Source organism: Schizophyllum commune (assembly GCF_000143185.2).
Source record: "Schizophyllum commune H4-8 unplaced genomic scaffold SCHCOscaffold_7, whole genome shotgun sequence".
Classification (NCBI taxonomy): Eukaryota; Fungi; Basidiomycota; class Agaricomycetes; order Agaricales; family Schizophyllaceae; genus Schizophyllum; species Schizophyllum commune.
In genome coordinates this window covers 20,834-45,821 of record NW_026089544.1, presented here as the reverse complement: position 1 = coordinate 45,821, position 24,988 = coordinate 20,834, and the positions used below count along the sequence as shown (strand labels likewise).

The 24,988-nt window shown below is 59.2% G+C and overlaps 7 protein-coding genes across 7 annotated transcripts; 6 read left to right on the top strand and 1 right to left on the bottom strand.

Annotated features, from left to right (window-relative positions):
- Positions 1 to 676: 676 nt before the first annotated feature.
- SCHCODRAFT_02701803 (uncharacterized protein) lies at positions 677 to 3,083 on the top strand (the record flags this gene model as incomplete). Its single annotated transcript, XM_050346950.1, has 4 exons — positions 677 to 694; positions 837 to 991; positions 1,108 to 1,179; positions 1,235 to 3,083. 4 exons carry the CDS (start codon positions 677 to 679, stop codon positions 3,081 to 3,083), a joined length of 2,094 nt encoding a protein of 697 aa, XP_050199425.1.
- Positions 3,084 to 3,709: 626 nt separating this feature from the next.
- SCHCODRAFT_02627598 (uncharacterized protein) lies at positions 3,710 to 7,889 on the top strand. Its single transcript, XM_003031117.2, has 6 exons — positions 3,710 to 3,862; positions 3,915 to 5,239; positions 5,292 to 6,367; positions 6,423 to 7,280; positions 7,328 to 7,537; positions 7,588 to 7,889. Exons 1-5 carry the CDS (start codon positions 3,752 to 3,754, stop codon positions 7,519 to 7,521), a joined length of 3,564 nt encoding a protein of 1,187 aa, XP_003031163.1. The 5' UTR covers positions 3,710 to 3,751; the 3' UTR covers positions 7,522 to 7,537; positions 7,588 to 7,889.
- Positions 7,890 to 8,257: 368 nt separating this feature from the next.
- On the top strand, positions 8,258 to 10,345 carry SCHCODRAFT_01153557 (uncharacterized protein; the record flags this gene model as incomplete). Its single annotated transcript, XM_003031118.2, has 4 exons — positions 8,258 to 9,628; positions 9,691 to 9,816; positions 9,893 to 10,214; positions 10,266 to 10,345. 4 exons carry the CDS (start codon positions 8,258 to 8,260, stop codon positions 10,343 to 10,345), a joined length of 1,899 nt encoding a protein of 632 aa, XP_003031164.1.
- Positions 10,346 to 10,491: 146 nt separating this feature from the next.
- SCHCODRAFT_02627590 (kinase-like protein) lies at positions 10,492 to 14,295 on the bottom strand. The gene is made up of 13 exons (XM_050345417.1): positions 14,272 to 14,295; positions 14,175 to 14,223; positions 13,918 to 14,055; positions 13,348 to 13,428; positions 13,140 to 13,257; positions 12,484 to 12,933; positions 12,254 to 12,430; positions 11,776 to 12,168; positions 11,574 to 11,674; positions 11,377 to 11,512; positions 11,155 to 11,288; positions 10,924 to 11,086; positions 10,492 to 10,829 (listed from the first exon to the last, which is right to left on the bottom strand). The coding sequence occupies exons 2-13, from the start codon at positions 14,214 to 14,216 to the stop codon at positions 10,684 to 10,686; spliced, it is 2,079 nt and encodes a 692-aa protein (XP_050199424.1). The 5' UTR covers positions 14,217 to 14,223; positions 14,272 to 14,295; the 3' UTR covers positions 10,492 to 10,683.
- Positions 14,296 to 15,384: 1,089 nt separating this feature from the next.
- SCHCODRAFT_02579920 (uncharacterized protein) lies at positions 15,385 to 21,734 on the top strand (the record flags this gene model as incomplete). The annotated part of the gene is made up of 19 exons (XM_003031119.2): positions 15,385 to 15,435; positions 15,507 to 15,713; positions 15,761 to 15,793; positions 15,845 to 15,865; positions 15,935 to 16,051; positions 16,103 to 16,183; positions 16,232 to 16,282; positions 16,331 to 16,615; positions 16,671 to 16,721; positions 16,780 to 16,836; positions 16,883 to 17,044; positions 17,093 to 17,497; positions 17,551 to 17,589; positions 17,640 to 18,132; positions 18,180 to 18,517; positions 18,568 to 19,182; positions 19,377 to 19,565; positions 19,612 to 20,730; positions 20,790 to 21,734. 19 exons carry the CDS (start codon positions 15,385 to 15,387, stop codon positions 21,732 to 21,734), a joined length of 5,259 nt encoding a protein of 1,752 aa, XP_003031165.1.
- A 491-nt stretch (positions 21,735 to 22,225) lies between these two features.
- Positions 22,226 to 23,263, top strand: SCHCODRAFT_02734353 (uncharacterized protein; the record flags this gene model as incomplete). Its single annotated transcript, XM_003031120.3, has 3 exons — positions 22,226 to 22,243; positions 22,291 to 22,350; positions 22,403 to 23,263. 3 exons carry the CDS (start codon positions 22,226 to 22,228, stop codon positions 23,207 to 23,209), a joined length of 885 nt encoding a protein of 294 aa, XP_003031166.1. The 3' UTR covers positions 23,210 to 23,263.
- On the top strand, positions 23,047 to 24,211 carry SCHCODRAFT_02543466 (uncharacterized protein). Its single transcript, XM_003031121.2, has one exon. The coding sequence runs from the start codon at positions 23,200 to 23,202 to the stop codon at positions 23,860 to 23,862; it is 663 nt and encodes a 220-aa protein (XP_003031167.1). The 5' UTR covers positions 23,047 to 23,199; the 3' UTR covers positions 23,863 to 24,211.
- Positions 24,212 to 24,988: the final 777 nt, after the last annotated feature.

Sequence of the window (24,988 nt, the reverse complement as noted above, 5' to 3'; positions counted from 1 at the left end):
GACGTCTTTATTGATCGACGTACGAAATTGCTCCCTTCAATGAAAATCTGGCTCCTTTGATTGCTAACGGCATTCTCAGGACCTGCACGGCCTCCCTTCGGCGGATCAAGCGTCTATGTTCTGTCGGATTATGTCAGGACCCTGAAGCCCGAAAATCTACTGGAGTGCTCTACACGGGGGCCTATCCCGCCGGTGAAGCACACATGGCCACCTCGCCTTGCACGATCACCAACTGAACGTACGTGATGGACACCGCCTCCCGAATTTCACCGCTTCGGGGCCCCTTGTGAACCTGACATCGCGCTTTTTTGAAGGTGTCACCGCGCCACCGCCTGTTCCTTTCATAATGACCGTGCGGAGTAAGTCCCATTCCGGGGATAGATACTTGTCAATCGTCGTCAGGCGGGGGCGGACTAGCAATTCGGGATGGCCCGCCGAAAATGCTATAAAATGGGAGCACTCAAGGTCCATCGTTCTCGCTCTTCTAAACTCTTCGCTTATCCGGTTTGCCCGCTCGACGCACCTGCCACCTGCCTCTGCCACACCTCAAGTCGTCGATCGAGCTCGCCTCTCCTATTAACACTCTTTCAAGACATTACCTCCCCGATTTTTGCGCCACTCTACCCACCAGTTGTCACCTGTCTACACGCGTCAGAACGATCCTGTCATATTGAAGATGTCCTCCCCAGAATTTGTGAGTCCCGGAATCAATTTATTGTTCGTTCGCGGAACAAGGCTTTGCGGCGCCCCAGCCGACAAGCATGCATCGCACTCCTGATACCGTTCTCCCTGCTCTCTCTCACGACCCACGCTTCCGACGCTCATCTACTCTACAGATAATCTTCGCTGCCGCCTTTCATCTCCTCGCCATCACATTCCCGAACGATGCCTGTAGCGTCTGCAGCGAAAGTTTGAAGACGTCCATGGATAAGTTCTACCACTGGTTACGGCATCTGTCGCCCGATTGCCCAGAATATTCGATGTTTATGAAGTACGTGTCTCCCACTGGACTCGCTGTCGCCCGTCGCCAGCTGCTTGCGGCGGCTGAGTATCCGTCTCGCACTAGCGCTTCTTCAGATCGGGATATAAGCTGACGTGATCTTGTAGTCACATGTGTGCCTTCTGCAACAAGCAGTGTGCAGACCGTACTCCTCTCATATATCATCTCAACGTCCATCAGTATGTGCATTCTCGCGTTGTTTTCCCTCGCACCCATTAGTAATATATCATCTAGTGGCGGCATATTCTCATACAGATGCAAGCATACTGATGGTAAGGAATATACGTTCAACGACGACTCTGGTATCCATCGCCACCGAGTACGCCAACACAACCATGTCCCACGCCCTCAGGCGAAGAAGACCTCGAAAAGAGCACGGCATAGCGACAACGCCGATGAGGATGTGGGAAACCAGAAGGGTCTGGGATCGACGTCGGCGCTTCCGAAACCGCCCAACAAGAAGGCTCGCAAGACCAAGCCAACACGCTCGCAGCGCAACGTACGGTCCGCCCAACTGCCTTCAACCTCGCGTTGCAGCCCGCCCGTCGACCCTCCTGCATTCGGAAGCCACTCGAGAATGACATCGAGCTCAACGGCGCCGCTTGCGACGCCGCCCCCGCCTCCCATCTCGACTTTCGCTCCTCCCCACTTCATCGCGCCCGGGCAGACTGCGCTCGATGGCTCTGGGTACTCCGCCTTGGGTCAGCAGGCCTACGACGGGTATGGTCAACCTTCTCTTGGGGGCTTTGGTCAGCCGGCTTTCGACGGCTTTGGTCAAGCTGCTCTCGACGCCTACGGCCAGCCTCCTGTCGACGAGTTCGACCTCGCCGCTTTCAACGGGTTCATCTCGTGCGCTCACGACATGCCCAATTGGGACGATCCGGCTCTGTGGACTAACGCGCTTCCTGGAGACGAGGCCGGATTTGACTTCGGCGCGTTCATGACGGGCATGGACGCTCCTGCGATGGACATGGTCGCGCCCACGATGGACGTGGCCGCGCCTGCGATGGACTTCGCAGCACCTACTATGGACTTTACCGCACCGGCGATGGATTTGTCGCGTCATCCGAACACGGACTTCCCCCCGCCCGCTCAGCTGGCTGAGCCTGCGAACGAACCGGCGCGTGCCCCATCTCGCGCAATGCCACCCTCGTCTCGCGCATCGCCACCTTCGCCCCGCGCGGTGCCACTCTCGCCTCGCGTGATGCCTCCCCAGCCTGCTGCCCCCTCGCACTCTCGCGGTTCTCATGGTGCTCGCTCGTCTCGCGGTGTGAATCCTGGACCTCCTCGTGAAGGAAACCCTCGGCCCCCTCGCAGCGAGCATCCTCAACCCTCTCGCAGCATGAACTCTCGCCGCCCTCGCACCCTGACCTCAGCCGCCTCTCGCACTTTCCACCCCTACGCCCGACCCTCCACCCGCCGTCGCCCGCCGTCGAACAATCCAATCAAGTTCGCCGGTCTTACATTCACGAACTTTGATGGCACGAGCCCGAATCCTGCTTTCGCTGCCGGTCCTTCGGCGAGTCGGGTTCGTACTGAGCGATACCCGCCGGTTCCACCACCGAGCGTGGACGGGTGTCCGGTGATGGGCTACCAAGCGGCACCGATGACAGATTATCAGGCAGCGGCAACGATGACAAGTTACCAGTCGGCGCCGACGACAAGCTACCAGGCAGCGCCGACGACGAGCTACCAGGCAGCGCCGACGATGGACTTCTACGCGGCGCCGGCGATGCACCCGCAGCAACAGCAACGGCAGACCTTCGTGTATCAGCAGCGCGCAGACCAGCACGGTGGCGCAGAGTGGATGTCGAACGCGCTTACGCAGAGCTATCAGCAGCAGCAGCAGCAGATCCTCCCTCAGCAACAGGTCTTCGAGCCCCAGCAGCAGGTCTTCGAGCCCCAGCAGCAGGTCTTCGAGCCCCAGCAGCAGGGTTTCGCGTCCCAGGCGTACTCCTTCCCCCTGGACCAGCAGCTGCTCGACCCCTACGCGACGGAGGCATTTGATTTCGACCCCAACGCGATCGGATTCACCGACAACTTCTGGCCTGATCTCGGCGGCGCTCCGATGCCCGACTTTTGAGTTTTGTGTTCCCTTTCCTTCCTGGTCCTCATCCATCCGCGGATCCATCATTACATTATACCTTCCCCCAACTAATCGCTTACATTCACCCACCATTCTCGCACCGGATTATTCACTACCGCCCGACAAGGACTTCGTACCATACACGCAGGCTCGCATCTCGTATCACTGTTTCTCTTACTCTCCAGGATCTATATCCTACATAGACCAACCACAGCCTAGACGCTTCCTGGACTCCTACATATAATCCTGCTCGACTCGGACTCATTACTAGGACCACCTTTTCACTGGATCGCAACACGCTTATACACATGCCTCGGACTTGGATCTCGTACATACCCCTCAATTATCATTCATCTCTATTGCATACGCTATACCATAGATACCAACTAATTCAGACAAGACTTGTTCCATACGTGCAGCCACTGCAGCGTGACGGTTTTGGTAATTCGAGTGACTTCGCGAGCGCAAGCAGAGGCGACAGGCCAGAGAACATAAGAAGTCTTCCTCAAGGTCGAGCTGGAAGGAGCGCCCAAGTGGACAGGAAGCAAGAAACGAAGCAGTCGCGCGGGAATCGAACATCCCATCACTCTCTGAGCCAAGCCCGACCAAACAAAGCTCTCCGCCTTCACCATCGCACGCGGCCATCGCGCCCGACGTCGTCCCCGATGGCGGCGCACTCGCCCGCTCACCGATCGACACAATCGACGTCTAGCGCGCTACCACCACCGAACCCCCAGCGGCGCTTTACGTCCCCCTCCAATACGTCCCTCGCTCTGGTGCGTCGTCAAACGTGCACCCACCGCCGTGCCTGCTAACCCATGCATACAGCCCCCATCTCAGCCCGTCCCTAGGTCCCGACCGCCGTCCCCTCTGCGCACCACCTTCTTCCCCGCCACTGATACCGGCATCGACCCGACCTCGGAGTCGGGCAGCGACTCGGACGACTCTGATGAGCCTGCGCGCCCTTGGTCCCCTGTCGCGTCTGCCTCAGTCACGAACCTCGCGCAGTCCCTCGCGCAGCGCGTGGGGAACTTCATGAGCCCCAGCCGCCCGCCGTCCACCGCCCTCCCCACCGACGCCGAGCTCGAAGCAGAGGCGCAGGCCGAGCGCGATCGCAGCAGACGGCAGGCGGAGGCAATCCTTCAAGCCGCAGAACGGCAGCAGGTCGAAGAGCGCGTCCTCGCGATGATGCAGCAGGCGCACGCGCTCCCGCCACCGCCCGCGGGGTCGATGACCTCCCCCGGTGTGCCGAGGACGCCCCCAACGCGATCGCAGTCCCTCCCCGTCGAGCCGGGCGGCAGTGCGCAGAAGGACTCGGGCACGCCGTCGTGGTGGGCCGCCGCGAAGAACAAGTTGACGCCGACGAAGGAGCTCACGCCGGCGCAGCGCGTGATCGAGGAGACGCGCGCGCGGGAGAAGGAGGAGGCAAAGGCGCGCGAGCGCGAGCAGAAGGAGCGCGAGAAGGAGGAGAAGAAGGCGGCGAAGAAGGGGAAGGATGGGGAGTGGCCCGCGAGCACGTCGAGTCGCGACAACGACCCCGCGCTGTCTGCGCTGAAGAGCGGGACGGAGGCGGCGCTCTCGCATCTCAAGACAGGAGGCGATACGATCAGGGCACCTGCACCCTCTACTCCCTCCTCGCGCAAACCCGTTCCTCTCATGGGCGGTTCTCCCGTCTCCCCAAGCCCTGCTCCCCCTCCTGCGCGTCCGATCGCGGCAACGACTCCACCGAACCTGTCGCCAAGACGTACGAATGGTACTCTGGGACCCGTTGCCGACACCTCCGCCTCGAACCCATTCAACGCCCCGCCCGCGAACCCGCGCCAGGTCTCTACTGCGTCTACAACTAGCGTTACAACACACGACCTCACGCGTCAGTTCCCTTCTACCCCGAAGATGACTGCGCATGAGATTCGCGCAGCTTCTCCCATTCTTGAAGCCCGCGGTGCATCGCCAGGTCCTTATGCTCGCGCGAATGGTGTCGCGTCGTATGGCGATTTCTCTTCGCCTGCAGACTATACGCCGAACCGTCATCCGGAGTCGTCGCCCAAGCCACCGCCTGAGCAGCTTGCGCATACCGTGTTCACACCCTCGGGTGCACTTGATGTGTCGGGGACGGTGCTCGCCGTCGCGAGGAGATTGGAGAAGCTGGAGAAGTGCGTGTTCGATCACTGTCTACTTGTATACGTCCCTAATCCAGTCTCTCAGATGGACCGTCAACCACGTCCGCGCGCTCGAGAGGCGCATGGTCACCGTCGAGGAGTACCTTGTCGAGCAACGCTCCGCAAACCCATCCGACGACCATCCCTTCGTCGCTGCCAAGCGCAATACTGTCCATGGCGAAGATGACACGACACTCGCCCCCACCGTCGCCTCGACGCACCCCGATCGCGAGTTGTCCTTCATCCGCGACGAGCTAGAGGAGCTGCAAGGTCGCGTCGGCGAGCTCGGGCGCGAGATGGCGGAGGTCGGGAAGGAGATGAGGAACTCCCAGCGCGCTGCCGCCAGAGGGCAAGCGCAGGCTCAGGCTCCATCGCAGGGCGGCGAGGACGTCAGCGCCATCCGGCGCGAGGTCGCCGAGGTCCGCGGCGAAGTCGGACAGGTCAGAGGCGAGGTCGGGCAGGTGCGCGGCAGCGTGCAGAGCGTCTCGCGCGAGGTCGACCGGCTCGGGCGGACGACGGCGGAGCTCGAGCGCGAGGTGGAGGGCGTCAAGCACGAGGTGCACGATGTGAGCCGGGAGGTGGCGAGGTTGGCGGTGTCGCCGGTGAACTTGTCGTCGGGGCCGAGTCGGGCGCCGGCGCAGGTTGAGCGCGCGCCGCAGGTGGGGAGTCGGATTGCGGTGAAGGAGGAGGGTGAGGACGCGGTGCTGGGGTCGTTCGATGGGCTGCCGTCTTCGGGTGGGGACACGCCGATTTCGGGCTTGCCGTCGTCATCCTCTGCGGAGTCCAAGGCATCTCCTCCGTCGACTGCGCCTATTGACACTTCAACCTCAAGTGCTCCGGCACAGATCGCTAGTACGGCTGCGTCGACCCTGGCCTCGCAGGATGAGCCCACGCCTTCACCGACCGTGCCTTTCTCTCCCACTCTCGCCCTCGGTGGACCTTCACCACTGACACCCGTTCGTCGTGCACCTTCCGTTACCGCGCGGGAGTCGACGAGCCCGCCGATGCGCTCGGTGGGCAGTGCGTGGGGATCCGGTAGGAGACACGGAAGCGGAACACGCTTACCGTACCCGACGGGAGACTACGCGCAGGATACGACGAGTCCGGTTGGCTCGCCGCGGGGTGAGTGCTCTCAGGGCTTGTCCAACGCCATGGGTTATGCTGACCTCATTCTTAGCTTCTCTGTCCACGGGATTCTTGTCGCCTCAGGTGACAGGGAGCTTGATGTCGCCGCCGCTCACTTCTATGACCTCGCCGCTCGACGCGTTGGCTGCGCGCTCGCGGCCGACGTCCGTACCGGGCCTGCCGTCGTCGTCGTACGGCGTCACCACGCATAACTCCGGCAATGGCGCGTCGGCGGGCTTTGGCTATTCTACCAAGAACACCTCCAGCTACTCGCTTACAACGTATGGGTCCGCTTCCTCGCTGGGTAGCCTGGACCTGGATGACAGCGAGACGAAGCGGGGCGAGGAGTCGAAGACCGCGCAGACCAACAAGTCATCGACGACGGACGCCAAGCGTACGACATCGCCGACGCCTCTCTCGCCTCCTCGTGCTCCGTTCGCGCGTCCGTCGAGCGCGAGCCCGTCACCTCCTCCGCGCAAGCGCTACACCGTCGCTCTCGGCGCTCCCATAACGGGTCGGAAGCGCGACGACGATGAGGATGAGGACGAGAGATATGCGCCTCGCTCGCACTCTCCTGCCCCTCGTTCACATTCCCCGCGGTCGCACTCTCCCGCTCCAGGAGCGCGCTCTCGTGTGCAGGACGAGGGCGGCAGCGACGAGGAGGATGACGAGTACGGTGGGGAGACTATCGGGAAGAGGCAGGGGCGGAGCGCGGCTAGTACGACGGACGACAAGGCCGCGGGCAGCAGTCGCAATGAAGAGCTCAGCAGCAATCAAGCGAGCTCGAGCGCCGCCAGCCCTCGCACGCGCGCGCAGTCCGTGTATGGCGCGCAGTCGCTGTATGGTGCACCGACGGCGCCGCTGAAGCCGAAGGCGCGGTCTCAGTCGACGGATCGGGGTCAGCGGTTTGGTATGTACGACGACCCGCATTTTGACCGTGAGCTTACGCCCGCGTAGGTACCGCTGCGTCTGTCCCGTCCACCCCAGTCACCGACCGCTTTGGCGATGGGTCCGGGTCGAGTCGTTTCGTCGATCCGCTCATATTAAGAAGGCAAGAGCGCGAGGGCGCGGGCAAGGTTGCGATGCCGCGGCCTATAGGCAAGGTCCCCATCAACCAGCTCGTCGCCTTCTTTGACGGCGAGCGTCGATGATGAAGGGTGTACGGAGGCAAGTGTAAGCGTTGCCGTCTGTCGCTCCCAACTCACTCATCTGCCCAGGATGTAATGACCATGCATCTAACCATCTTCCTGACGGCGATATACCTACTGGATCTACGGATAATCATACTGACAGGTCTTGCATACTGATACCGATTCCCATGCCTCAGTTTCTCCTTCCTCTTGCTTCCGACCCCCATCTTCGCATTGCATATTCATCTATCTTCTGGAATACGAGCGCGTCCGTCCCATTGTCGCCTTCCGATCCAACCCAAGCTAATTTATCCCTTGTGTGTAGGATACCAAGTTACTTCTTTGTGCAACTACTTATGACTTTATGAAGATGATGTTCTCGTTGCCTTCCTCTCATCTGGATAGTCTCCGAGATGCGCTCTGCGAGCCGAATCTGTTGCTGCCGTATCGAACGCGGGCTCGTCCGACTAGCAATTGGGAAAGCCTCCCGGGGATCGCTCACTGTTCCGTTACTTGCATCTACATGCACTGGTCAATGGTACAGCTAATGTCTGCGCTTGTGATCCTGAAGCAGGTCTTCAGCAGTGGAAGCGGGCGCGTTTGGCTGGGCGTGAGGTGACGGCGGGCGGGCGGGCGTGATCAACGCGGCAGCTGCACTGCCACCACCATGAAATGCGCTTTGCCGTCCGCCCGACTTAGCCGCGACCACCATCACGGATATCTTGATACACCTCAATCGACTCTTGAATAAGCTCTCATGGCTGCGCATACCAACGCATACACCTCATGCTTTACTCAGCCTTGGTTGTCCGCCTCCGCATCTCGCCGCGAGGATAGCATACGCGAACTCTACAGCGCCCTTCGAGGGATACGACAGTGCTGGGACACCTCATCTGCAGAACTGATCCAGGAAGGGGTCCAGCACCTCCGACTCGCCAAGAAGCATCTCCGCACCCGACCACTTGACATCGTTCTCCAATCTCCGCCCAAAGATGTTCCCCTCGACGTCTATATAGCGTTGCCTTCCGGAAAGACTATGATCTCCGCGCTCATTACGATCCCGTATTTGCGCCGAACTGTGGTCATCGGGAAAGGCGCATACAGCCGCATGTGGCCATTCGACGAATCAATCTGGACCTTCCTGCTTCGCTGGGCGGACTACTTGCTCCCTCTCGAAGGCGATTGCGCTCTCGATTCATTGATGAAGATTCGCGATTTCGATGTCACAGACAAACTTGTTAGTACAGTTCTAGGAATCTTCGAGTGCATCGCTAGTCTTCCCAAGTCGGCCGCTCGAAAGCACTTCACGAGCCATAGTAACAGGGCTCTACACACCCTCACTTGCCTCTGGGCGCAGTGGCCAAAGATTCTCAAGGCACACCACATCACTGTCGCTACGGTTATCAACTTCCCGACTCTGTTCGCCGACTTCTGGCAAGTCTTCGAACCCGATACCGCCCACGATCTCATTGGCACGCGAATACTGCGCTTGAAGAAATACAATTTAAGGAAGTTACTGCGTCTCTGCACCGCACACCTACGCATGCTGTCCAGGGCGAGCGACTACGTGTCTCTCCCGCCCTTGAACTCGGCTCTGGTCGCTAGCGAGGTGTCTGTCATGCGAGAACTTCTCCATGGATACACCTTCGGAACCCGGACGCTCTCTCATTCGTTTGTCTCGGCGCTCGTCACAATTCTGGACGATACTCTCCGCCACTCTCCTGTTCACCATGGAGCCGTCGAGCAGCTCGTATCGCTGCTGTTCGCATTCTGTATGCAGTTCGACCACGCTTTGATCCTCGCCATGAAGTACGGACTCTTTCCACTCATCATCCGCTTGCGCCAATCCTCGCCTCGCCGCTCGAGCTTGCACTCTTCCCTCGAAGGAGCCCCGCAACCGTTGGACGGCATGACCAACGCGTTTCTCGAGCTGTTTGGTCGCATCCTCTGCTGTCCGCGCGGCGTGAGATCCTTTCACGAGGCTCGAGCGAAGTATGCGCCGCGTTTGTCGGATATCTTTCTAGTAGAGGAGGAGAAGGCGTTGCTCGACCTTGCCGAAAGACGCCACGAATTGCTCATTCGCGCGGAGAGCGAATGGTCGAGCGTCGCCAAATGCTGCTACCCATTGGTATGAGCATATCTTTCTCCAGCGCCGCTTGACTGACACTACTTCCAAGTGTACTGCCGCAGCGGGGGTCCCATTGCGGTCCTGCCCTTGCGCAGAGGCGTTATACTGCACGAGTGACTGCCAGCGCGCGCATTGGAAACTTCACCGAAGGGAATGCCAAAATCAAAGGGATAGACATTCGACTTCAGGTACGTGCTTTTTGCGTTTCGTTTGCGCCCCGCTGAGGATGGTATCCTAGAAACGCTCGACGCGATGTGCGCGAAGGACGTCTACTTCCTTGTCGCAATCGCTCGCGCGTATGTCGAGGAGAACTACGGAGACATTCTCTCGCGCGCAGCGGGATACACCATCGCATGCACGAGCCTTTCAGTCTACCTCCGCCTAGACGCGTCAGGAGTACAGTGCAATTATGTCTCCTTGGGCGGCGGCCTTTGGAGGGACGATTGCTGGCACCCCACCGTCAACCTCAGTCTAAGCTATGAGCGGAGCGACGGCTTGCACGACCGCATGATCATGCTCACTCCGCGTGCCGCCGCATCTGCGCGACTCGCGAACGATGTTAGGCTGCTCACGGAGGCATTCTATGGTATGCATTTCTTTGCGCTCCTTGGAAAGCCACTGATACACTATGTGCAAGATCCTCCCTTGGACTGCAGTGGCTTGATGGATATCCAGGAGCTCACCGAATTCATGACGGACGAGCCCGTTATGTCGTAGATTTCTTACTCTTCCGAGCCTAAGTGCATCTCGTGGCTTTCGATAGTCATGTTCACGTTGCATATGCCGAAGGGCATCCGCGTATCACTAGTGACGTGCTTCAGACCGCCCACTCCGCGCTTTTGATAGTTAGACTGGGAGCATCTTGCGAATGAGAGTTATGATTTCAGATGTCTATATAAGCTGCACGATTCCTAATGCGTTGTACAAATATTGCTACATGTAAGTGAGTCCCACGAAGTCAGGAAGATGATTAAGAAAGTCCACCATAAATATGTTACATGTCAGCGAAATCCATCGCCGCTTCCCTTCGCGCGGGTCTGATCCGAGAACGGTCGTCAGGTCGTCTTGGCGTCCCATGGTGCCGGTATACGAGCCACGTCCGCTAGAGTCTCGTCGGCCCGCGCATCTATGAGGCGCTCGTGATGATCCATCGCCATGCGCGCGCGGCATCGTAAAAGCCGGAGCTTCGTGCGCTTGATCCCTATAGCCATCGTCAGCATACACGCGCCGCGCCGAAGGAGAGAGGCACAAGGCGGGGGTGATCCCTCAGTTAAGATGGGAAGACGGATACATACAGGTTGCAATCGTCTCTCGATCCTCGTCCATGAAGGGGTTCCCGGACTGGAGCAGGTCGTCCTGCAGCGCGTACAAACACCAAAGGCATTCTTCGTAGAGCTTCTCGCATTCGTCGGGAGTTGTCGCTTGGTCGAGAAGTTCTTTGCGGGCAGCGGTACGGCTCTGGGAGAAGGAGTCAGTGTATTCGTCGACTAGACGAGCTACTGATCCGGTCAGGATATTTGACGCACCAGATACAACGCCCGGTCGTAGACAAGCTGGTCAAGCCACGTCTTTGGCCCATCGTACCTCGCCGGCAGCCAGCTCTTGACAAGCGTTGCTCGCTCGTGACACTTGAGGAAGTGATCACGGAACCAAGCAAGTGCTATAGGTAAAGGTCAGCTTCGTTTTTGCTGATAGCTGCCATGGAAATCGGGTCGCCTGAGGACCGATCGAGAGTAAGAGATATTCACCATCGTCAAAACCCTCGCTGACGACGTAGTCACCGTCCGGGTGTCGCATGAGCATGTGCTCCTGATGTCGCCGCAGCTCGTCGACGCCCTTCTGCGAGAAACTCATGAGGAGCATGTAGACTGCGACGCAGGTGACCTGAACACGGCGGAGCCTCCATCAGCGCGACGCAGATAGTCAACGAAATGATGATACGCACGGCGTTATATTCCGCCTCGGCATCCGCGCGCTGCCGCTTCCAAGCCTGCCGCTCCGCTTCGCCAGCACGCTTTTCGAACTTCGTTGGATTGGGTAGAGGCTCTGAAAGCAGTTGTCAGCAATCGCCTCAACCCGCCGAGCGCTTAGCGCCAACGTGCGCGCAACGAACATAGCTTCGATGTACAACAAGAGACGAGACTCACTCTGCGGCACCGCCTTCACATATTCGTACATCTCATCCGCCCACCGCGTCAACACGTCAGTCTTCTGCGCTAGTTCCTCCAATCGCCCGAGTAGCGCATCCTCGAGTGGATCGCGCTCCTCGTCCGCGCCACCAATGAGCTGGGGCCGGCGCGGCGAGTCAGCGCCTGTTGTTGTCGAGGATGGGGTGCCCGCTTGCGGTGATGGGAGTACGCCGTCTGCTAACGGGCTGTGTGCGATGGGTGACGAGCGTGGCAGAGTGCCAAAGAGCTTCTTGCTCGCAATACTGAGCGCACGATTGAGTGCGTTGGCTGCCACGCGTGATGGCGAGCTGGAAAGCTGGGGAGTTGGCGGTGGAATACCAGCGCTGGGTGCAGGCGGAAAGGTTGTGATTCCTACCATGTGTGAGCATACGAAGCAAGCGCAGACCCGACGGAAGAGGAAGATTGATAATGGGAGCAAAGGGACACGCCGACTCACCTGCGGGCGGTCTCTCCGTCATGAACTCTGGCGATGGCCCGTCGTCTGGAATGGGAGCCGAGTCTTTCGGTGCTAGCGCGCGCTCATCATCTTGAACGGTCAATGGCGTGTCATAAGACGATATGTGTCGTGTCGACCGTCGCTCTTGCAGCGGTCGCCGCCCGCCGGTCTTGAGCTCTGCGTACTAAGATGAGCGCAGACACTTGAGACTTGTCCCAATTAGTACTGACCATCCACCGCTCGATTGAACTCGAGCGCCCTGGTATCGCCTACCAGGACGTACTCGCGCCGCAAGAGCCCGTCCTCCTCCGTCTCGCCCGGTATCACGGAAACCTCAACCTCCGATGGATGCCGTGGAGAGGGTGGCGAAGTTCGCGAGGAAGTTGGAGGTTGGTGAGCAGGCGCACCAGGTGCGGTGCGCGAGATGCCCGATGGCTGCCGTACGGTGCCGAATGTTTGTCGCGAGACTGGCGTCGGCGCCGGCGAGATATCGCCTTGCACAGCTTGATCGCCATTGGCAACGTTGCGTCTTGCATCCGCGTCGTTTCTCGTCTCGCCCACGGCGCCAGAAGATGCCCGCCTGAAGTTGAACTTGCTCGGCGGTACCATCGCATCTGGGTCAAGGCCCTCGGAGGGGACGGCTTTATAACGATCGTGACTCCAGCTCGATTGGCTGATACCTGGAAAGAGATGAGACTCGTATTCGAAGGAGCTCAGAAGGGAAGCGGCGAGTAAAGTTGACGCAAAGCGAGTATCTCCTCGTCGAGCTGTCCAAAGCCCGCGCACGTGCCCGCTGATGCCGCAGTTCAGACGCGCCGCGAGCGTCGCTTCACTGCCCCGCGAGCATTTTCCGCGACACGACTCTCAACTTCCGGCAATAACTCACCTCCAACAACCACCGCACCCATGCTCCGTTTCTGCTCCTTCTCCCCCAACGCGTCCGGTCGTGGAAACTTGCTCTTCTGCATCGCTGTGCTGCCAAAGAAATCGTCGAAGCTGGCGCGCTGATCGAGGAATAAGCATGCAGGGAAAAGCCGAGGAATCCATGTGTGAATGAAGGTAATGAAAGGAGAAGGAAAGGAAGACGCACTCACCTCCGCTGGTACACGCTTCAATAGCGCGCGAATCAGCTTCTTGATGTCGGGCGGGACAGGTGGGTTCGGGGAGGGCGTCGCCTAAAGGAGAGTTACGTGAGCAAGCGTGTTCTCGAGAGGAAGTGGAAACAAGAGTGGGAATGGGCCAAGCAGTAGAGAAAAGAAATCCCGAAAGGAGCCTCACGACGCTGTCCGTCCGTTACGCGTCGCACGCGGACATCGCGCGGCGCTAGTACACACATCGCGCTCCGGTGTTGGAGCTCTCCCCCCGTGCATCGCGTCCCCAACTTCGACAAACTAAGGTGCTCTTTCGCCGAAGTTTGCGCCTGCGAGCTGCGGTCTGCCTACACGTTGTAAACACTGTCTTTCTTCGTCTCGCAAACCCTGGACCGCGCTCAAAGGCTTGCTCTTTCGAGTCGCCGACCCTCGTTCTTCCCTCCTGTGCACGCACTCCACGCCCTTGCCCGAGTACAACACACATTCAAGGAAAGAGGATAACCCATATCCATGGCCAGCCACGAAAGCGAAGCAGAGCACAGTCACGACTTCAATGCGAGGCACGCTACTTACCCCGTTCTCCTCATCCGCGAACCGCACGCCGCGGCCCTTCTCAATCTTGTTCAGCAGCTCGATATGATTCTGCGCGCGGAAGGGCGGGCGGCCTACGGCCATCTCGTACAAGACAGCCCCAACAGACCACAGGTCGGCCTGAAGAGAGGGTGAGGATGAGCTTGAACGTGGGAGGGAGAAGGAAGGAAGAAGAGGATGAGCGGGAGGAGGGATAATGGGGAAGGACAGCGGAGGGGAAACAAAGAGGATTCGCGCACTTTCGCATCGTACTTCTCCGAGCGCAGGATCTCGGGTGCCATATACAACCTGATGAGCGCGTCAACTTGACGTACGACGGACAAGGACACCGCTCACGGGCTCCCGCAAAGTGTCTCCGCCATCATCGCGTTCGGCAAGCTTCGCGCGAAGCCGAAGTCCGCGACCTTGAGGACCGGCACGCCCCGCGGGTGGCCCCTCGCGTACTCCTATCCATCTTATCCCCGTAACAACCGCTTGTTCCGGAAATCCAACTGCCCTACCACTCCAACTTTTTCATAAATATATGGTCAACAGTTAAGGAAAAAGATTGGTTAAATGTCAGGGGTGAAGGTAAAAAGTGAACTCCAACCAGCATACTCGACATGATGTCGCTGAATTAGCAGACACGACACGCTAAGTTGCGCACCCGGCCGGCCGAGTCGGCAAAATTAGCAAAGTAAATTCGTTAAGTTGAGCGACCGGATGCGCTCCGGCCGACCGGGTGCCTAACTTTGCACGATGAGTTGGTTAAATCGAGGTGTCACGGCAACTGTTCGGCCGCTTCGCACGTAAAGTAGCGCATTGGGTCTGCTAATATAGTGCGCCGGCATGCCCGCACATCTTCCGGGCGGCCGAGCGGCTGAACTAGCAGAACGAATCTGCTAATTTATACCGGACAATATGTTGCCAGTCTTCGCGGCGGTAGTATAGTACACGGTTTATGCCAGCAGCACAGCTAATGTTACTCTACACTACGTCGTGTTCTATACTTGGTGGCAAAATATTTTGATACCAGGCTGGACACGCAAGTCAGTAGTAAGAGGACATCTAAGACATGGCACCTCTGACTATTGTACTGATAGCTTGGCTGATTATTGTATTAGGGCGATCAACCTGTTCTTTAATCACAGTGAACTATCTAAGGTGTAGCAAGCCCCTCAGTTTGCATGGCTGCGGATGCCCAAGCAGTGCTCATGGGCAAGTGGCGGATATTGGCCAATCAACTGACCACATCGCTTAATTTTCGGACTCTCGGCACCATTTATCCGTGGTCCCGAGGTCACGTTGCCGGCGCGCCATACGGACCGTCTATCCGTACGGACCGTCTATCCGTACGGACCGGCCGCATACGCACGGCACGTGCATGCGGAATCATGCGGGAGGGCGCATGCGGGCGGGCGCATGCGGGCGGGCGCATGCGGATGCGGCTGTGCGCGCCGCTGCCTGCGCATGCCGCCAGCTGTTCTTGCGTCTTGCTATCACTGTGCGCGACCCCTGCAGGTAAGTTCCGCACTGCGACGGCCTGCTGTTCCCAGCCTGCTGGTTGTATCCTATGCTCATCTGCCCCGTAGGTCTGTCTCAACACCTATCGCTCGGTGATCAGCAGCAGCAGCGCGATGTCCGGGAAGCGATCCAAGCCGCAGGCCAAAAAACAAGTCAATCTGGCGGTGCGAGTTCATTTCTGCCTCCTGCCGGCATTCTCTGACACATCTAAGGACTATGCGCCTGGCCCATCGGACAGCAGATGGAATCCCGCGAAGGATCCCGCGACCGTCTTTGTAAGTGACCTGCGCAGTGCCAAAACACGTACGCTCACGGCTCTCAGCGGAATGAGGACGGAGGAAGCCATGCTCCCGTAGTGCGTAGCATTGCTACGTGTGCTAACCAACGCTTACATCCCTCTTTACAGGGTGACCAGCTCGTACCCCGCGTACGGAATAGAGAGGAAAATCCCTCAGTCCTTCGATCCCTGCAACTCTTTGCTGAAACGTCCTTGTAGCTTCCCGCACCTCCCGGGCTCCCTCCGGCGCTCGCGCTAAATAAGGGCAAGATAAAGGAGCTTTTTCAAGGCCGAGAGCTCGCGCAGCAGCCAAGCCAGTCAAAGTCGGATGGATCGGTATGTCTTACTCACACGCGTCGACATACTCACTGACCATCATCTTCCAAGTCCGGCTCGCTTGAGGCGGCCGCCGAAGGCCAGTATCCTCCGGGTTTTTGGGGTGTGGTCGCCGACGGATTCGATGGCAAGGTGTGTAATGGGATCATCTCGAGCGTCACACACTAACTATCTCACTAGAACGTGATCGATGCGGGTGACGTGCAGATGGGCGAGCCGGGGGATTCATTGGTGCGGATATATAGGTGGCTACATGTATTCTATCTGACATATGATCAGCACGGGTCTCGGCGGCGCGCGGAAGCGATCTTGGAAGATAGCACCACCGAGGCGGCCGGAATGGAGGTGGACGGCAGTGACGAGGAGCCGCTACAAGTCAATCGCGCGAATGAGGCCTACGTCGACAGCGATACGGATGAAGGAAGTGTAGATCAGTATGCGGGTGGAGATGAGGAGGCCGATGAGGATGAGGAGGCTGCTGATGGAGAGGAGGATGAGAAGGCGGCCGCGGGTGGACAGGAAGCGGATGACGAGAGCAGCGACCGTGAGGATTACCAGGACGGGGTGCGTGCATTAGTCCGTCGTTTCTGTTGCTTTTGGATGCTGACTACGCACGCAGGAACCGCCCGGTGTAGACGCTGATAGTGCTGAGGTGGAGGCCACAATGAAGGTACGCATGTCCCAAGTCGTTGTGGCTCACTTGCCGCGGCTGTCTGACATGTATCTAGCCGTCGGACGATGGAATGGACCTGTACCGCCCGCGCGAACGGTCAACCAGCGCCGTAGTGCGTCATGATAGATGTCTTCTCATCGTCTGCTAACTTGGTACAGCGCACGGAACCAGAACTGGACAGCGAGGGAAACTCCCCTCCGCGCCCAGTGCCTGCCGCGCTCACTCAGGATCCTGCCTCACCCATGTCAGTCGGGCGCCCGCGTCGCCTTGTAGGTAGTTCTGCGGGCGGAGGGGCGAAGCAGACAAGGGTGCACATTCCTGTATGTGACCATCCCACTGTATATGCTTGTATGCTCACCGGCCGTCAGGACGTCGATTCCGACGAAGAATTCGAGTTACCGCGGCCGCCCGTGTATAAGCCTCCACCAAAGGCGATTGTGGGCAGCCATCCACCCCGGCGAGACTCCGTCCAACGCCGGCCCCATCCCGTCCCCTCTGAGGTCGCTCCAGGCCCGCCCCCAGTGACTCCGCCCCAGCGCCGGCGCCATCCTGTCCATCCTGCGGTCGCTCCAGGCCCACCCCCAGTGACGCCGCCCCAGCGCCGGCCACATCCCGTCCCCCCTGTGGTCGCTCCAGGACCGCTCCCAGTGACGCCGCCCCAGCGCCGGCCACCTGCCTCAGATGCGCCTCCACCTCCGCAGGCCGCTCCGCGGAAGTTGCCAAGGCCCCGCCCCCCCCTTCCGCGCAAGCCTGCCGCAGCAACGGCCGTCGACGTGAGTTGATCTTCTCCCTACCGATATGTTGCGTGGCCTTACACCCTGTATAGTTGGCTGACGATGACGACTTGCTTCTCCCCACTGCAGCGGTCAGTCCGCCGTCTCCACCTGTCATCTCTTGTGTTCTAATACCCTGTAGGATCATGTGCGGGAGAGAGCAGTTGCTATCCTGCGCATTGAGTCGTGCATGGGCATGGGCCTAGTTTGTGTCGTCAGGGAGGACATGGGTTATCCGCAGTACAAGGTCGTTCTTAAGACGCAGCATGGGAACCGCGAGATCGATCCGGTGAACTGGGAGCGATTCCTCGAATTGATAAGGACGGGCAACTTCAGACCGCGCAGCGCCGAAAACGCTATCGTCATCTTCGTCCCCGACGGCATTATTGACGAGTCCTCCCTGACCCTACGCATGGACGCCGCTCTCCAGACCGTTCGGCTGCTCGATGGCGCGGCCGGCACGGCGCTTCAGGGGAATGGTAATCACCGCGCGGAGGCGCAGAGGCTGCTTTTTTGGACGGCGCATCGGCTTACCCACCGGAAGGACGACCCGTCCGTGTGGACGCCTGCCTTGCTGGAGGATGCGTTGGATCCTAACGGACACGGGGTCTGTGCCGCAGTTTTCTACCGCCTGTGTACGTCTATTTCGCGGCCTTTTACAACTTCCGCTGACCCATTTCAGCCGTCCTGGAACAGTCCCCGTACGGGAAGCAGCTCATGCTCGACCTGGTGACGAACAACAAGATGGGTGTCCTCGGCGATGCGCCCGCGCGCCAACTGTACCGCCTCATGCTGCAGCTGTATTATGCCAAGGGGCAGGCGGAGCGGATGGTTGTCTACGGCGATGCGACGAGTAACGCGTACAGTCCCGTTGTCAAGATCATCATGACCAGCCAGCAGCAGGCACGCGAGATACTGCCGGACTTTGCCGTGTGCCGGCCGTTCACACGCGACGCTGCCGCGCTGGAGAACTCGTTCGACGTATCGGCATACTTGGTTTTAGGCAAGGGATTTATTACGGTATGCTTTGCAGTGGTTCCGTGGCCCTCTTTGTTGACGCAAAACGGCAGATTATTTCGCTGTATTGGTTGAGCACAAAAGCCCTCCTCTTTAAAGGAATGCACGTCCCGTTCACTGTTGACAACGTGCTCGAGCGTCCGGTGGGTGACGCGGAGGTCGCCGAGTTCTTCCTGCAGCAAGACCTTGCCTGGAGCGACATTCGCATGTCCCGCTTCAAAGATGCCGTCCTCCTGGTATGCGATATCGTCGTTGGCGTTGCCGAGGAAGTCTTCGGCACTATTCCGGGGCCCGTGTTCCTAACTAGAATGGGTGACCAGCTCTTCGACGGCGCATGCGATATGAACGAGCGGGAGCAGGGAGCGCAGTGGCTAGCCCAAATGCGTGAAGCATATCGCACGATGCATGGCAAGTTGAAGGCAGCGTTGGAGAAATTCCTTGCACAGGAACATCCGCCCGACATTGCGAAAGATATCGATACGCTCACGCTCCGCACGCTCCCCGACTTCATCTACGCCCTCTCACTTCTCGATCCTATTGTCACGCCGATCACGCCGATGAAGTGGAGTGCGCGGCTACCCTTCTTCTGCCCCTCCATTCTGCACATCCTCCTCAAGGAGCTCTCCAAGGACCGCTACACTGTGATTGCCAAGTGGCATGTGACGTTGGTGAGTACCGACATGTTGGTGGCTCCAACCATTTGACCCGTGAATCCGCTCTGTTGCGCGCGTTCTTCTATCACCGCGACGTCTTACCCTTTGTTCGGTCTTGCAGAGATGATTATTCGCGCGCGCAGCCTTGACCAGCTACGGCGTGCCTGCGTGGATAATTAATAATATGTTGATGCTGACCAAAATGTCAGATACTGTCAATGATCATTCCTGGCATACGCGCGCAGGCCGTGCGGCCGGGTATAACGTCCGACAAGGTCATCAATCTCATGTCTCCGTTCGACTTGTTCCGGGCGTGGACAATAAAGAACGCGGAACGCCTGGGCTATCGCGGTCCCGCCGATCGACTGCCTTTGGCATTGGATACCTCGATTATGAGTGTGCGTGCGTTCCTTGTGTTTGTTATGTGCACTAACATATTTGTAGATCTTGAGCTACATCCTCGAGGCCCGGGCATTTCTCAGCGATAGTGCTGTAGTTCGTGATCTTGCTGGCGTCCAATCGCTCCAGTCCAAGCACACGGACCGGCTGGGGATGGTCGATGTGCTGATGGGCGTCTTGAAGCAGTGGTGGAATCAGTGGGTTATAACTCGCCGGACGAACAAGTCGGCGGCATGCGCCATGGAGCGCGACATTCCCGACAGTGCCGTCCAGCAGTACCGGAAGCTTGGATCGCTCCCGGACGCCTTTCTCTCATCCCCCGACGGAGAGGGAATGCTGTCAATTTGCTTGGACATGCTGCGCATGTGGCCTCATGGGGTGCTCTGCCGTGCTGCTGACCTTCCCTCCTACGCGGCGAGCGCCCTCACCTACCAGAAGACGGTTTGCACCGCTGCCGTAGACGCATTCTATTCCGTCACGTTAACGCGCATCTTCCTCGCCGACGAAGAGCACCAAATCATGGACCATCTGTTTAGCGCCGTCAAGACAGCTGTCACGGAAGCCCTACGCCTGCCGCACCCGTTTGAGCCGTTCTCCCGCGCTGCCATTTTCGAGCCATCACCGGCCGACGTGACGAAGTACGGCTCCTTCGCGGCGTACTCTTCGCGCATGCCTAGCAAAGAGTGGAATAGCGCGGGGTATGAGGAGTGCGAAATCTCTCTGGCGGACACAGTCCCTGCCGCAGCTGGCGCGGTCGTGAACGCCGAAGAAGGCGGGCTCGGGAGTGCGCCGGACGATGTTGGCAGTGGCGCATCTGACGGCGCCTCAGGCCGGGAGGGCCCCAGCGGCAGTCGAGGCGAGGGCAAATCCCGGCGAGTACAGACAACCTTGGCCCCTCCGCCTTCCGTTGCTCTGCCGCGATCTACCGATACTGTGCATCCAGTCTTTGCGCCTACGGTCGAGCATTACGGAGGCGACATGGCGCGGATCCACCGCGCTCTGGACGATTCTGCGCGGGAGAAAGCACAGGCGAGCGTTCAAGGTCTCACTGACTATACACGCTCCTTTTTCAGCAGCAAGATGAAGATCCTCCCTAGCGTCGATGATCGTGGGGAGCAGACTATCGAGGAGGAAATGCTAACGACCTTGCGCCATGCACACAGCGTACGCCTCCTCTTAATCCCTTTCTTATATATCCGGACGCTCACATGACGTTCTTTTAGCTTGCCTGTAAATACATCGCACACTTTCACGGCGGCCAGACGGCGGAGGATCGTGAAGCTGCGCACGCACTCTTGCTCAGCAAGGTCCCCCTGCCTGGCGTTGCGGCTACCCCCGAAGAGCTGAAGGCCTTTCTGGACGGCACGCCGTCAGGGAAGGGCCAGGCGGGCGCGGTGATTAAGCTCATGCAACCTACGGCAGTGCAGAACGCGGCGAAGGGCCCGCAGGCAAAGAAGAAGACGGCGGATTCGGGCGGCGCGCGTGGACACAGCAGGACGGGCGCGATGCCCGCCGCTGACGTTGCTGCTGCCGCCCAGATTGACAAGCCCTCGGATGCAGGCGCGGCGAAAGCGGGCCCTTCGATGCCGCCTTACGAGCCGTCCGAGCAGCCATCCGCTGAGATGGCGGATAGTCCTCGTCGTTCTGGTTTGCATGCTGGGCACCGGTCCGTAGAACGTGGTCGCACGCCCAGGACCCTGTCCAGCGGGCCTCCTATCCTCCAGCCCCAGCCGCCCGCCCGCCGAAGAGGAAAGGAGAGGATGGCTTACAAGAGCGATGAGTTTGTCCGCGAGGATCCGTCGCAGGAGCGGCTGCCCGGGACGTCCTTCCTGCCTACCCATGTCGATTATATCTCTACAGGAGCGGGTCGCCTTCGTTTACCACGGGCGCATGGAGATAGCTCGGGTGGTGCGTCCGATAGCGACGCGCTCGCGACATCCGACATGTACAGCGTGACCGACCGCGGTCGCTTACGCCTTCCCGCGTTCTCCCGCGTTCCCTCGCCCGACGCCAGTTCTGGGGAATCTCGCGCATCGTCCAAGCGCCGCAACCGCTCGCCATCCGACGATGGGTCCCCCTCCGGTGAGCAGGACGAGCCCGCAAAGAAGAAGACCAGGGGAAAGAAGAACGAACCGGGGCGAAAGAAAGCGATGAGCAAGAACAAGTAGTATATGGTCGTATGTCCCGCGGCGCCCTCTCGTTGTGTACCACTTTTGTTATGTCGTATTATCTCAGTGTAACGCTTATTGAGGTCGCCCGTTCCGCCAGGCATGTACTTTGAACCGACGTCGGCAGGAATGTTACTGTGTGCGCATGTCGCGTTTTTGGTTGGGTTCGTGGGCTCGGATTTACAGCAATATAATTGATAGTCCACCGCGCGACGACAGGTTATCCGTCTTGCGTCAAACGATGCGCGGACATCCGCGTCTCCCGCGGCTGTGCTCCGCACATGTGAAAGACCTTTTTTCCCGGCATAAATACAGATAAAGTGCGGTGTGACACTCGCCGGCCGCATTTTTCCGGCTGTCACTGATGTCCTCCGATAAGGGCAGCGCGCGCAATCCTGACTTCATCTCTCATCCAACAGCCACCTGCATAGGTGTCCGTCCGCTGCCCTTCCACTGCCCTTCCCCCGTCCTCGCCTTTTGTGCTCATCAGGATGTCCGCTAGTGGCCCGGTACGCCGTCCGGAAAGACCCTAATCGATCGCGCTGACTCGCCGTAGCAACAGGGAGCGACGTCTACTTCACCTCCAGCATCCCAACCGCCAGCGGCATTTGCATATGTGCGTCGCAGTTGATATTGATGCTTCCAGTGTCCTTACTCGCCCTCCGTAGAACTATGACAACTCACTAGAGCAGCCAGCGGAATTTCGCCCTTTCTCCTTTGTCTTTAACACGGTCGAGCGGCTTATGATCTGCCAGCTGTGTGACTGCGTCGTGCAAGACATTTCCGGACATCTCAACAAGCAGCACAAACCGGATGGCCGCCTCGCAGCGGTCGATAGAGCTCAGATCAACGTGTTGCGGAAGAAGCTAAAGGAGCTTGGAGGTGCGGAGAACGCCCGTGTTATCAAGCCCTCCCTGGTTGCGCGCCCTATCATTGCTGGCCTCCGTGTGGAATGGGCATTCACTTGTAGCCACTGCACCTTGGCGCGATCCGAGCGCCGCCATGCTGCCTCGCACGTGCGTGACAAGATCTGTCACCCTGCCGCTAGCCTCTCCGATCGCGTCCAGTGTCAGCGCCCTTACAATAAGGAGCTCATCCGCGTCTTCCTGCCCCCCTCAACCACCAATCCCGTTCTCTTGTCCTTCCACCGCTTCGAGAAGGCCCAAGCCTTGCTGCGAGAGGAAGTGCCTGACGACGCACGCCTTGTAAGCCCGTTCTTGCTCCGAACGCTCTGGTACACCCACACCAACCTCATCGACACCGCCATCTTGATCGCCGCTACCGAATTCCCCGCAGACGACGAGTTCCCCGGCCTGGCTGCTCTGGTCCGCATGTATTTTAACGAGGCAATCCGCCTCATCGGCAGCACGGACCACCTTGTCCGTCGGCACATCAACACGCCTGAGCCCGCCAAGTATGTCTCGCGTTGGGCACCTCTGGCAGGACCTATGTTGCAACACACCCTATGCTTATAGGGCACTGTGTTGCAACAATTCCCACTAATTATAAGGTTGTAACTACAACGGTTTGTTGCAACATCTGTTGCAACAAAACCCTACGGCTACCAGTACACTACTGGCCTGTCGGACATTGCCGAGCAGGCCGCCACCGTCGTCGTCGTCACCGAAACCCCGCCGCCACCGTTCGCGACGCGCTCGTCGTCGTCGCGCCGCCGCCCGCTCCCCGACGCGCACCCACGTGCTGCCCGCCGCGCCCGCCGATCCTTCCCACGCGCCTACCGACACGCCACCCAGCCGTTCACCGCCCCGACGCGCGCTCGCGCCGCCTTTCCCACGCTCCGCTCGCCGTGCTGACGGTCGCGCGCGCTCGCCCTCGCGGTCGCACGTGCATCCGCGAGCGTGGCGCTCGAAATCGCGCTCTCGGCAGATGCCGAGAGCGCACCCACTGCCCTCGCGCTCGATCAATCAGCGCCTGGAACGCGCACCCCGCCGCTCTCGGCCGAAACCGTCAGCGCGCACCAGCCGTTGGGCTGCGGATATGCGGCGAATGCCGAATTCCTGCCCGCCCCTCGGGAAGCGTTGGCATCGGTCGACGCGCACATGCATCCGCACGATCGACAGAGTGCGCGGGCACGCCCACTTCCCGCGACACTCATCCGCGAAGATGATGTCGAGCGCGCGACACGTCACGTGATGCGACGCGTGCGTACAGAGCCACGTCAGCGATGTGACGTGGCAATGTAGCGGCAACGGCTAGAGCGCCGAGAGGGGTAGGGATGGGGCGAGGTGGGTGGCAGGCGCTTCGCGGGAGGTGACTGCCGCGTGCTGGGCACGAGCACGATACACCCTTGGGCGTGAGGGTGGTGGCAGCGCGCGCGTGTCGGAGTCGGCGTCGGTGTCGGTGTGGATGTCGGCGTCGAAAAGAGTGAGGGGTGGGAGTGGGGTGTAAAGTAAGGGCGTATGCGTTGAGGAGGCACGGTGGTCGACGCGGGGACAGCGATGGTGGTGGAAGGAGACAAGAAGTGCTGCGCGCGCGGCCGAAATTTTCCGCGGCCAGTCACGTGACCGGAGCCCCGGCACGCCAGGCCGCGCGCCGCTCCCCCACGATCGCTGGCTGCTCTCGATGCAATTTACGACGTCCAGGACTTGTTTAAGCATAATGTAGTGGAGGGGGGCGCCTGGAAATAGATTCATAGTATATCAGATTACCGCTATGTCTCTGTAAGCGACCAAAACATGCTTTAATCCAACCTTAAAGAATGCTTCGCCCTTTATTGCCAGAAACTTAGGTAGGAGCGCGTAGATTACACCAGAGACACGCAATATACGCTTATAAAGTACCTGTAAATACGTTCTCTTTCTTTATCGCCTCCCGAGGTCGGACGAGTTCGCACATTTGCGTGACGTGGGAGGCCGGGCCGAATGCCGATTCACGCTCGTTGTCGCGTTCAATGGCGTCTAGAGATCGCGGAAAAGCATTCGCCGCCGAGATATTAGCGTAGACGTGTAGGGCGCATTCGAAAACGGGGGTAAATGAGTTAAAACATCGAGGTTTGTGCATAGAACATGTCGGTATTGATGTCACTCGCAGCAAAGTAGTTCAATGAGCAGTAGACAAATCACTGCTGCTCAGCGAGTACATCAGTGCACTTCGTGCTGTTCCCAAGTCCCCCCTCCCTGCCTCAAGCTCGAGCTACTTTGCATGTACATACCTGAGTATACTACAATGCTCTGATGTGTATGATAAGTCTCGAAACCTTGACAATCCCTGAATCTCATACTCAAAGGGTGCTT

Coding starts and splice junctions, on each gene's coding strand:
- SCHCODRAFT_02627598 (XM_003031117.2), top strand. CDS start 3,752: ATGGCGGCGCACTCGCCCGCTCACCGATCGACACAATCGACGTCTAGC. Junction 3,863..3,914: donor CCAATACGTCCCTCGCTCTG/GTGCGTCGTCAA, acceptor CCATGCATACAG/CCCCCATCTCAGCCCGTCCC. Junction 5,240..5,291: donor AGATTGGAGAAGCTGGAGAA/GTGCGTGTTCGA, acceptor CCAGTCTCTCAG/ATGGACCGTCAACCACGTCC.
- SCHCODRAFT_02543466 (XM_003031121.2), top strand. CDS start 23,200: ATGCTTATAGGGCACTGTGTTGCAACAATTCCCACTAATTATAAGGTT.
- SCHCODRAFT_02627590 (XM_050345417.1), bottom strand. CDS start 14,216: ATGGCACCCGAGATCCTGCGCTCGGAGAAGTACGATGCGAAA. Junction 14,056..14,174: donor CGGAGAAGTACGATGCGAAA/GTGCGCGAATCC, acceptor CCCTCTCTTCAG/GCCGACCTGTGGTCTGTTGG. Junction 11,513..11,573: donor CCGAGGCGGAATATAACGCC/GTGCGTATCATC, acceptor CGCCGTGTTCAG/GTCACCTGCGTCGCAGTCTA.